The sequence below is a fragment of the Coffea arabica genome, chromosome 4e, assembly GCF_036785885.1.
Source record: "Coffea arabica cultivar ET-39 chromosome 4e, Coffea Arabica ET-39 HiFi, whole genome shotgun sequence".
Taxonomy (NCBI): Eukaryota; Viridiplantae; Streptophyta; class Magnoliopsida; order Gentianales; family Rubiaceae; genus Coffea; species Coffea arabica.
The window spans coordinates 13001301-13013127 of record NC_092317.1 but is presented as its reverse complement, the minus strand read 5'-3'; the positions used below and the strand labels follow the sequence as shown (position 1 = coordinate 13013127).

The 11827-nt window shown below is 41.0% G+C and overlaps 2 protein-coding genes and 1 long non-coding RNA gene across 3 annotated transcripts; 2 read left to right on the top strand and 1 right to left on the bottom strand.

Annotated features, from left to right (window-relative positions):
* The first annotated feature begins 1266 nt into the window (after window positions 1-1266).
* Window positions 1267-2862, top strand: LOC113740799 (putative disease resistance RPP13-like protein 3). Its single transcript, XM_027268320.2, has one exon. The coding sequence runs from the start codon at window positions 1267-1269 to the stop codon at window positions 2860-2862; it is 1596 nt and encodes a 531-aa protein (XP_027124121.2).
* Window positions 2863-4697: 1835 nt separating this feature from the next.
* LOC113740798 (protein FAR1-RELATED SEQUENCE 5-like) lies at window positions 4698-7218 on the top strand. The gene is made up of 3 exons (XM_027268319.1): window positions 4698-6822; window positions 7049-7114; window positions 7205-7218. Exons 1-3 carry the CDS (start codon window positions 4698-4700, stop codon window positions 7216-7218), a joined length of 2205 nt encoding a protein of 734 aa, XP_027124120.1.
* A 2371-nt stretch (window positions 7219-9589) lies between these two features.
* On the bottom strand, window positions 9590-11146 carry LOC140005718 (uncharacterized). The gene is made up of 3 exons (XR_011813286.1): window positions 11043-11146; window positions 10849-10900; window positions 9590-9988 (listed from the first exon to the last, which is right to left on the bottom strand). It is a non-coding gene; the product is annotated as an uncharacterized lncRNA (long non-coding RNA).
* Window positions 11147-11827: the final 681 nt, after the last annotated feature.

The following is an 11827-nucleotide window of genomic DNA, read 5'->3' as shown; positions in this document are numbered from 1 at the left end:
TAAATGAAACCTGCTAGGCTACTATACTACTTATTGCAATTTAAAAGTCCAAATTTATTTGAACTTGCAGAATTCAATATAGCGAAATCCCAATTCTATATAATTATTGCGCATTCATGAATGTAGATTTAGGAATGATGACGCTGAAAATTAAAAATTTTTTAATAATATTGCATAGGTATAAAGCAAAACTTGTTTGTTGAAGATAATTTCGTGGACCACACAAGTCGAAGGAGGGGTTTTTTTTTTCTTTTATGCTTTTGGGAGTCTTCTTTTAAAATTTGTTCTCTTTGGCTGTTTTTTTGCACTTAAAAATTCAGGTAGTAAGGTGTTATTGAATTAAAAATTTAGACAACTTTAAATTTTAAAAACTATTAGTTATACACACAAAAACAGCAAAATATCCACTATACTACTGTGTGACGTTCACTTGGGCCATCCGCTTTCTGTGCATAAAAGTGTTACATTCAAATATCCACCTCAACCGCACCCTGAATCCATCACGAATTTACGATTCCACTTAAATGTTTCTTCAAAAAAAAAAAACTCTTCTTTTCTAATCATTTGTAAGTTTAGTTTTGAAAAAAAAAAAGAAAAAACTTATAACTGTGAATTAATACATGGGAAATTTAACTATTACACACTACTTACTTCATTCTTCATCCTTGTATACTTTGTTTGATTTCCTTATTTAATTCTTCTTCTTATTTAATTATTCTTCATCCATTTCACCGTCCCAAAAGGCGCCGCCAGCTGCACCATTTTTTCTTTTTTGGAGGGCTACCAGATGTCCCTACCTTGTGAATCGAACTGCTTTCTTTTTGACCGAATCGAGGATCTCTTCCGAGGTCAGTTAAAAACAACAAAGATTAGAAGTTTTGCAGCTGCACCTAACAGGCCATAGGCAATAGCTTCTCCTCCTTTACTAGTTGTTGCAAGCAAAGCTCACTTTACCAGGATGGCTGACCCTGTTATCTCTTTTGTAATTGAGAGAACTGGCGATCTGCTGATTCAAAAAATTGTTTTCCTGAAAGGCGTTCGACGACAAGTTAAGAGACTTCAAAATGATCTGGTCCGGATGCGGTGTTTCCTGCAAGATGCTGATCAGAGGAAAGATGAAGATGCGAGGATCCGCAATTGGGTTTCTGAAATCAGAGCTGCGGCCTACGATGCGGAGGATATCATTGAGATCTTTGCCAACAAAGTTGAGTTCTTCACAAAGGACAAGGGACTCGTCACCAAATTGACATATTATCCCTTGAAATTATGAACCTCAACAAGGTAGGTAAAGAGATTGAATCCTTACGGATGAGGCTCAAGGAGATTGCTGAAAGCCGCCAAGAGTTTGGTATCAAAAATCTTGGAGAAGGGATGACTACACATGGAGAAGAGCTTCAACGGATCCGGCGATCCTCTCGTCTCAGCGAGGACAAGGATATAGTGGGCTTCGAGGAGATAACAAAATCCCTAGTGGAAGAACTTTTGAAAGAGGACGAAAACCGCCGTGTGGTTTCAATCATTGGCATGGGAGGTGCTGGTAAAACAACTCTAGCCAAAAAAGTTTATAACCATGCTGGCGTCAGGGGAACATTCAACTGCCGTGCTTGGGTGTGCGTCTCTTCAAGCTACAATCACAAAGAGAGGCTGAGGACAATCATAAAGCAATTAAATCCGATAACTAATGAGCTACTTGACATGTTGGAAAAGATGGACGAGCAGGACTTGGAAGAAAGGCTGTATAAAGATCTACAAGATGAGTGTTATCTTGTGGTACTTGATGATGTATGGGAGGAAGAAGCGTGGGATTGTCTTGCTAGGGCCTTTCCTGACGTTTGTACATCAAGTAGATTGCTGCTTACAAGTCGCAATAGGGATGTTGCCCAACACGCTGATGCTTATAGACACCCGTATGAGTTGAAAACTTTGGGGCAGGAAGACAGCTGGCAGTTGTTTCTCAAAAAGGCCTTGGGCCATGGAGCTAATGCTGGGTGTCCTCCCTATTTGGAAGAAGTAGGCAGAGAGATTGTAAGGAGATGTGCTGGTCTGCCACTGGCCATCACAGTTATAGCTGGGCTACTGGGCAAGAAAAAGTTGAAGAGTGAATGGGACAAAATTCTCAACAATTTCGGCACAAACCTATCAAGGGGCCAGAGTGGGGTATCAGCCATTCTGGATTTAAGTTATGCAGACCTTCCTCCCAATCTGAAATTTTGCTTTTTGTATTTGGGTTTGTTTCCCGAAGACTCCGTGATTTCTGTGCGCAAGTTGATCCATATGTGGGTTGCAGAGGGAATAATGCAAAAAAGAGATGCAAAAAATTTGGAGGAAACTGCAGCATATGATGATGTGGAACGACTTTGTAGCAGAAATATGGTCCAGGTGGCGGAAATGACTGTTGATGAGAGGATTAAAAGCTGCAGAGTCCATGATTTACTGCGAGAGCTTGCAATCAGAAAGGCAGAGGATGAAAATTTCTTTCAGATCCATGACACCAGAGATAATGAAATATCAGCCAAATCCAGGTACCTTGCTGTTCATGTTCTCCCTCTGGATGAAAATTATCTTGTGTCTTCGACCCCTCCTCTCCGGTCTCTACTTTTTTTCAATATCCGCCGTTACGGGAAAGGCATTAGTTTTAGCTCCAAAAGTTTCAGAAAGCTTAGGATACTAGACTTTGAGAATATTGGGATGGGTTATAATTTGCCAAAAGGAATTGGTGAAGTCAGGCTTTTAAGGTACCTCAATTTAAGAGGCACATTCATTACAAGACTCCCTCATTCCGTCGGTTGCTTGCGATACCTACAAACTCTTGACATACGGACCAAATTACGGGCACTTGGGATCCTCTGTGACACATTTTGAGTGCCAAACCAGTGCCACCTCTAATATTATGCCAAGTGTCCTGTTATTATTTGTATTTTAATTTTTTAAAAATTCAAATTAATTTAATTTAACACAAATTAACTCTATCCTCTAACACTTTGAACCAAACCAACCAACCGGTCTGATTCCATTACCAATACTTTCGTTCAGCAACCACTCAAGATCTGATTGGCATGGGAAAAAGAAAAAGATACCCCTAAACAATTGCAAACAAGCAACCGTAGCCTAAAAGATACTTTCGTTCATCGTTGATTGCTTAGAACAATCAACCGTAGCCTAATAAGCGCAAAATAGCAGCCGCCGACTATTGAAGCAAATTGACTACAAAGATTCAGGAAGTACTCAATCAAGAACGCCCAACCATCCCTAGCTTTCTCCAGCAAAGAACGTTTCACATCATTCAGGTAATTATCCAACCTTGCATCCGATTTAAGTCTTGAGTTTTTTCAGCTTTGATTTATTAAATCAACATCACTATTTGTTCCATGATCTGGATTTCGAATTTCAATTTTTTTAATATTAAGAAAGTTAGGAAATAGACAACAACTCGTAAGTATTTTAACAACTCATAAGCAATATCACCCTACCTTATGTTATGCAATTTTATATCTTCATTTTCAATTTCCATTAAAGTGAAATTTACATTGAATTGTGAGTTTGGAAAGATTAAATATTAATTGAGTGGTCAAATTGACTACTTACACGCTAATTGTAATATACCTGGAAAATAAGTTACTTTGTGGGATTAAAAAATTATTTATTATTTCAAGAATTGTTATAAATTTTACTAATGTACCAAATTAAAAAAAAAGATACAAGAAGTAACAATAGCTTTTCTGACTAGTTGCAAGTAGTAGTAGTGAACAAGTAGAATTGGAAATTCAACTACTTTAATAAATTATTGAGGGACAAAATTTGCTTACATTTTTTCCTTATTGTATTGCAATTAACTTGCATGAAATTATTTTGTTAATTTAGGGTTAATTCAGTCAGGTTTCAGTAAGAAGACTTGTTGAGATTCAAAATAGTAAAATACATCTGGACCTGGTTCCTCTTTTGACCCTATTCTTTGACGGTGTTTGAGGTTTTAGTCCTTACCATGGGATTAATTTTTTCACCAAATTTAAAACCCGTGGTTCCTTAATCATGCAAGCTGTGTGTGGAATCATTCTACCTGCCTAGGACGAGTTATTTGGTACATCAATTCAACTTTAGCAATTTTCTTATGTTATCAGCTAATTGTTATTGTTCACTCCTCGGAACAGGTCAGGTTGGTGCTATTCAATTGGGCATCAGCCGGTCACTGCAAAACTGGGCATCAGATTTACGTCCTCGTTTGAGAGAAGGTACATTTCCTTGGAGTAATGTTATCTTTATTAATTGGTTTCTTCACCTTGCTGCTTCTTCCACCTTACAATGGGGAAAGACTAGATTTTTGAAATATTCTTCACCAAATCTGAATTTTTTTAAGGAGTACAATCATGCATGTACTGAGCTTGAAAACATGATGATTAAATCAAAAGTAATCTATTATTTTGTTCGTATAGTTGTACGTCAAATGTGTGTTCTATTGCGACCTGAAACATTGCCTTCTTGCATTTCACGTTTTGTTATATGTCTAATTTGGAGCTTTTGACCTTAGTTGCCATTTTTAGGTGGTTTAGTTGTCATTTTTAGGTGATTTTTGTTGACACGGGATTCGAGGGTTGTTGAAAGGAAAAAGCCCGGAAAAGCAAAAACAAGAAAGAAATTCCAGTGGGTCAAGCGTTAGAGCAAGTCTTGCCTGTGTCACGACTCTTGAAAGGTTGCAGGATATGGATGCTAAGGCTTCTATAGAAACTGAGGTATCATCCTGTCGCAGATTGGATTTTGACAAGGTAGATCAAATTACCAATGATGAGGTTTCCACTCCACCAGTTTTAAATGTGATAAAGGATATAAATAAAATTCATACATTGATTCCTTTTGACCTAATTCCGAAGATGGGCATGGAATTTGAGAGTGAAGAAGATGCTTATAATTTTTACTTAGCATATGCAAAGGAAGTTGGTTTTGGAATCAAAAGAAGTAGCTTCCACAAAGATAGTAATGGTAAGCTCATGGATAGGGTCTTTTGTTGTAGTGCTGAAGGAAAACGAGAAAAGGATAAAAGAGATCTCAATGTAAGAGCCCCTCGTCCTGAAACACGATTTAATTGTTCGGCGAAGATGAAGGTTAACAGTAGACAAACTGGTAAGTTTCGTATATGTCAGTTGATCATTGAGCATAATCACTATCTTTCAAGTCCCAACAAAAGTCATTTACACAGATCACATAGAAAGATAAATTCTATTCATGCAGCTGAAATTGATATGGCATACCATGTGGGTATAGCACCAAAAGTTTCTCATGAACTTATGGCACTACAAGTAGGAGGACGGGAGAACTTAGGTTTCATTCCTGAGGATTATAGGAATTATTTACGTTCTAAACGAACAATACAAATGGAAGTTGGAGATACAGGAGGCGTACTTGAATATTTGCAAAAAATGCAATTAGAGGATCCTAATTTCTTCTATGCAATTCAAGTGGATCAGGATGATTTGATTACAAATATTTTTTGGACTGACGGATTAATGAGAGCAGATTATGCAAGTTTTGGAGATGTTGTTTGTTTTGACACGACGTATAGAAAGAATAATGAAGGCCGTCCATTTGCATTATTTGTTGGAGTGAATAATCATAAACAGACTGCAATATTTGGGGCTGCTTTATTATATGATGAAACTGCTTCAACATTTGAGTGGTTGTTTGACACTTTTGCGAGAGCAATGTCAGGAAAAAAACCAAATACTATACTTACGGATCAGGACGCAGCAATGGCTAAAGGACTAATTTCTACATGGCCTGAAACACGTCACCGTCTTTGCATATGGCATATATTTCAAAATGCAGCTATTCATCTCAGTCATGTGTTCGAAAGTTTTAAACAATTTGCAAATGATTTCAGTAAATGTGTATATGATTTTGATGAAGAAGAAGACTTTATATCTGAATGGAATACTATGTTGAAGAAGTATGGTCTTGAAGACAATGATTGGTTAAAACGTATGTTTGAGATTAAAGAAAAATGGGCATTGGTGTATGGAAGGGAAACATTTTGTGCAGATATGACAACAACTCAAAGGAGCGAAAGCATGAATAGTGTGATAAAAAGGTATGTAACCTACAAGAATAAATTTCATGAGTTTTTCAATCATTTCGGGAGGTTAGTTGATGATCGTACATATAAAGAACTTAAAGCTGACTTTAGAGCATATATGAGTACTCCAGTACTACCATTCGATGTTGATGTTTTGAAACAAGCTGCAAGTGTTTATACTCCTGAAGTATTCAAATGGTTTGAAATTGAGTGGGGTAAATCTTATGATTGTGGTATAATCACCTACAGTGAGGTTGGAACAGTGACAGAATATAAGATCACTCCTAAAGGCAGAAAAAACTATCATATGGTTAGATTTGATTCAATAGGTGATCAGATTTCATGTAGTTGCAAGAAGTTTGAATTCTCTGGGATTTTATGCTCTCATTCTCTGAAAGTTCTTAATATAAGAAATATCATGAAGATCCCTAGTCAATACATAATAAAGAGATGGACCAATAAAGCAAAAGCTGGATATGTTAAAGACCACAATTGTTGCAATATCAATAATGATTTGGATCCGAAAGTGCTTTTTACGAAGCGTTACAGAGATTTGTGTAGACTATATACTCAATTGGTCACAAAAGCTGCTCAAACAGAAGAAACTTATAAAATTGCTAAAGAAGGCCTTTTGAAAATATTGGATTTGGTTGATGCAAGGTTACATCAAGAGAGGTCGAGCAATGAGATGTCAAATGCAACAAAAGTTTCCAACCCCACAAATAACACTACTAATGCAAGTGGTATCAATATCAAGGGTATTAAAAAAAAGATGAAGACTATTTCAGGCAAGAGATTGAAGAGTAGTCTCGAAAAGGCTACTAAGAGAAGAAGATCAACCAAAAAAAGCTTGCAAAATAGTATAACTATGGAGTTACCAGCGTCATCATATAATGAGGTTTTATTACATTATAATTTTACTATATTTGTAATTCAATATTTTCTTATATTATGCATCCAATCTTTGTTTTTTCTTTTCATTAGCCTATAGGAGATACTATAAATATTGTATCTACGAGGTGCAGTATGCAACAGCATGGATTACAAGAGGTAATGATTCGACATTATATGTAAACTAACAATTAAGTATTATTTACTGTCAAACTATTTATAACTGTGTTTATTTATTTTTATTTTTAGGCAAATACAAATGAGGGGAGTATGGTAGAATCTTTACGGTATCAACAAGAAACTTTTATCCAACCATGTTATTCTATGCCAGTAAGTATGATAGAGTCTTTGCAATCTCAACAAAGCAACTTTGTTCAACCATATAATCCTACGCCGGTAATTTTTTAGTTTCTTATTTGCATAAAATCATTTTATAAAAATTTTATGTTTTGGTTTACACTAAAGTTCATGAATATTTTTCACTTTTGTGGTTGATACTTTGTGAATTTGGATGTTAATCAACAAAATTATGGCCAGCTATGCACTTTCAGTTCCATGAACATGACCGGCTTGCTCAAGGTAAATTATTACAGTTGTGATCATGAATAATTACTTCTTTAAGAAAAGATTCTTTATTGTCTTTTTTTATTCATTCATTTATTTATGTGTTCAATTTTTTGGTGATATAATTCTAACCATAGGCACAAGAATTACATGGTTTCGAAGGAGCGAAAATAAATCAGTTCGAGTTGAATGACAAGTCTTGCACTATGGGACAAGAAGTTGGAGTTGATTGCAATGATAGGTGTGGTTGTCCAGTTCCATGCATCAATGATATTTCGTGCAAGTGTTCAAGTGGAGGGGGGGGGGGGGGGGGGGGGGGGGGGGGGGGGGGGGGGGGGGGGGGGGGGGGGGGGGGGGGGGGGGGGGGGGGGGGGGGGGGGGGGGGGGGGGGGGGGGGGGGGGGGGGGGGGGGGGGGGGGGGGGGGGGGGGGGGGGGGGGGGGGGGGGGGGGGGGGGGGGGGGGGGGGGGGGGGGGGGGGGGGGGGGGGGGGGGGGGGGGGGGGGGGGGGGGGTGGGGGGGGGGGGGGGGGGGGGGGGGGGGGGGGGGGGGGGGGGGGGGGGGGGGGGGGGGGGGGGGGGGGGGGGGGGGGGGGGGGGGGGGGGGGGGGGGGGGGGGGGGGGGGGGGGGGGGGGGGGGGGGGGGGGGGGGGGGGGGGGGGGGGGGGGGGGGGGGGGGGGGGGGGGGGGGGGGGTGGGGGGGGGGGGGGGGGGGGGGGGGGGGGGGGGGGGGGGGGGGGGGGGGGGGGGGGGGGGGGGGGGGGGGGGGGGGGGGGGGGGGGGGGGGGGGGGGGGGGGGGGGGGGGGGGTGGGGGGGGGGGGGGGGGGGGGGGGGGGGGGGGGGGGGGGGGGGGGGGGGGGGGGGGGGGGGGGGGGGGGGGGGGGGGGGTGGGGGGGGGGGGGGGGGGGGGGGGGGGGGGGGGGGGGGGGGGGGGGGGGGGGGGGGGGGGGGGGGGGGGGGGGGGGGGGGGGGGGGGGGGGGGGGGGGGGGGGGGGGGGGGGGGGGGGGGGGGGGGGGGGGGGGGGGGGGGGGGGGGGGGGGGGGGGGGGGGGGGGGGTGGGGGGGGGGGGGGGGGGGGGGGGGGGGGGGGGGGGGGGGGGGGGGGGGGGGGGGGGGGGGGGGGGGGGGGGGGGGGGGGGGGGGGGGGGGGGGGGGGGGGGGGGGGGGGGCAAAAGACCTGAAAATTTGACTGAAATTGACAATGGAACTTTTCGTGCTTCCCAAAATTAATGCACATTCTTCTATGTAGAATATATGTTTCAATTGACACTAGTAGTGAGTTTTTAGATCAAGAATATATGTTTCAATTGACACTAGTAGTGAGTTTTTAGATCTTTCATTTGAACACTTTGTTACCATTCCAAAATTCAATAAGACATTTGGATACTGTGGAATGTGAAGAGGCTTGGAAACATAATTGACTTAGATGCTATACTCTGACAAAGAACCAACTGGACAAAGTTCTCCACGCATTCTTGCTTTGTGTTGCCGAGTCATTTAAGGAGAACTCTGTCATCTGAAATCCCAAACACAAGACCTCCCCCACCCGAGAGAGACTCGTACTACATGTGTTTACGAACGATTAGTAAACGAGAATTGCAGTAGCAGCCACTAGCAAGGTCGAATCCACTTTCATTTCCACCAATTGTTGCTGTTTTCCCAGGATATGCTTTTTGTAGTAATAGTACTGGAGCCCTAAACATATGCTGAGCTAACACTCAAATACGTGATCCATAATTCCTAGATGCCCTTGCTGACTAAATGCTTTATTAGCAGACAAATGCCAAAATGTACTTACACTGGGTTGCCTCTTCACATTGTCAATTGTCCGACTTAAGTCACAAGATCATACTACAAGAAGCATAAGCATCTGATCACAACAGATTATACTAGTGGATATCACCAGAGAAATCGAGTTAGTAATCCTAAATTGCATCAAACATAAAGTTTGTATAATCAGGCAAAACCAAAATTCTCCCAACATCAAATGAGTAAATCACAGTTTCAAACTAAAAATGCCACTTGAATACATAGAAATGCCCACCACATAAGAATTATCGTGGAATCTATAATGAGATAAAAAAAGATGTATATTTCCAAATCAACCAGCTAAACGAAGCTAACATACTCGTTTAATGAATCATAAAGCAAACGTGTAACAGCCATTATATTTACAAATATTTCAGCACACAACTCCAAATGTAGTTCGTATACAGGAAGATCAACAAACAGCATAAGCTGATACAGAACCAAACAAGACTACAGCCTGAATTTAGCATCAAACCAAGTTCAACAACCTAGAACTAGACTAAACTTCAACAACAGAAACGATATGGGGAACCTTCTGGCAATCAAAGGGCAAGCTAACATACTGGCAGGCGAACTCCTCAGCAATCTCAAATGCCAATTCGCCATGTTTCCATCGTTTCCTCTGTTTCAGAAGGAAGACTGACACTTCTCCAGCAATTTTTCTGCATTGCAAAATATCAAAAATTTTGCTGTTATATTTTCTAAACCATTGCAGCAAGTGTTGCGACTACCATTTGTTTTACCTACAGTGAGATCACCAAAAGTCAAGTTCCTTCCAGCAAGGCAAAGACCACAGAAGAAAAATGAAAGGGTGAAAAACAAAGGATTCCACAATGTTTAGAATACGTCAACGAAAACTTTGAAATTCATGCAACAACCACCTCTGAATTATGAAAAGTAAACCAAAGACATTAAGGTTAATTACAAATAGATTAAACAAAGACATCACAAACTTAACATCACTATTCAACTAATTCTAGTCATGGATTTAACTAGGATCATTCTATACGTTGCAACAGAAAGGGTGTTACAATTGATAAAAAAATCAACCATCCCTATATTTCTCCTTTACATTTGTTCTCCCTATACAACTGATACTAGACTGGATTACAAAACCAAGTACCTACTTAACATCTCCCTAGCGTGTTACAATTTCAAAACCAAGTACACTTCTATTTCTTTCGTTCTTTCTACAAGCAACAAACTGTGAGCAAAAAGATTTGCTGCATGACAAAGCTATAATAATGGAGCATTTCATCTTACTTTCTTCCAAGCAACCGAAGAAAAGAAAGACAAAATTCCAGGCCGAGAAAAACCATATATCATCATAAATACTTGTAACGATTGATAGTTGCTAGGGTGCTTCACATTTAATTGTAGAAAAACTATAACTTCCTTTACAAATCATAAACAGACAAGTAAAATATAACACAATAATACTCAAAACTGAAAATACAATTGAAATTAAAGTTGATTAAAAAAAACTGAACAGCATAAATAAGTGGATAAATTAGTAACTAACCAATGTGTCTGACTAATCTCAAGTTCTTTACTCTTCCATATATGCTCATAGCCTGAAGAAATAGACAAGACCCATATCCCCAATTCAACAGATAAGCTCAAAAAAGTAATCTTTTGAAATAAAACGCCATAACCAAAAAACAACAAAACAAAGTGAAAATCAAGAAAATGAAACTTAAATAAAAGAAAAAGGACCTGGCGAAGAGTTTCTTCAGTGGTGGAGTGGGAAAGACGGCCCACAAAAATCGTGCAATAGGGGTCACCAATCACCTTTGGATCGCCGAAAGGGTCATCTGCAAGAAAATGAGCACATAAAAAATTGGGGAAAATGGCAAAAAAGAAATTACAAGAACCTGGGAAGGAAACCAGCAATAGGAAAAGAACCTAGAACGCTGCACAATTGGGATCCTCGGTGAAGTTGATCCAATCTTCTTCCTCCTTCTACAACTCAGCCATGAAGTACATGAAATTGCCTCTTGCCGGGGCTCGAAAGAGAAGGGAACCAACCGGTGAGGCAATCGGCAGTGAAGATGCCTTTGACGGTGAGCCAATCGGCAGTGAAGATGAGCCAATCAAAAGGACTTCATCGGAGGAAGAAGGATTCGGCAGTGAAGGGTTTGAAAGGTTTGAAGGAAGTGAAGCCAATCAATGATGAAAGTATTGGTAATGGAATTAGACCGGTTGGTTGGTTTGGTTCAAAGTGTTAGAGGATAGAGTTAATTTGTGTTAAATTAAATTAATTTGAATTTTTAAAAAATTAAAATGCAAATAATAACAGGACACTTGGCATAATATTAGAGGTGGCACTGGTTTGGCACTCAAAATGTGTCACCGAGGATCCCAAGTGCATCTTCGTTGTAATCCAGAAGGGCAGTGGCCATCTCTGAGCTCCATCGTGTAACAGAGCTTAAGCTACATGGGGTGGGTTTTACAATGCTGCCTCCTGATTTCCCTCCAAATCTCTCTCGCTTGTCTTTGGA

Excerpts from the sequence above, each read along its gene's own strand:
- LOC113740799 (XM_027268320.2), top strand. The coding sequence starts at position 1,267 with ATGAACCTCAACAAGGTAGGTAAAGAGATTGAATCCTTACGGATGAGG.
- LOC113740798 (XM_027268319.1), top strand. The coding sequence starts at position 4,698 with ATGGATGCTAAGGCTTCTATAGAAACTGAGGTATCATCCTGTCGCAGA. Across the intron at positions 6,823-7,048 it reads AAGTGGTATCAATATCAAGG|CCTATAGGAGATACTATAAA; the intron begins GTATTAAAAAAA and ends TCTTTTCATTAG.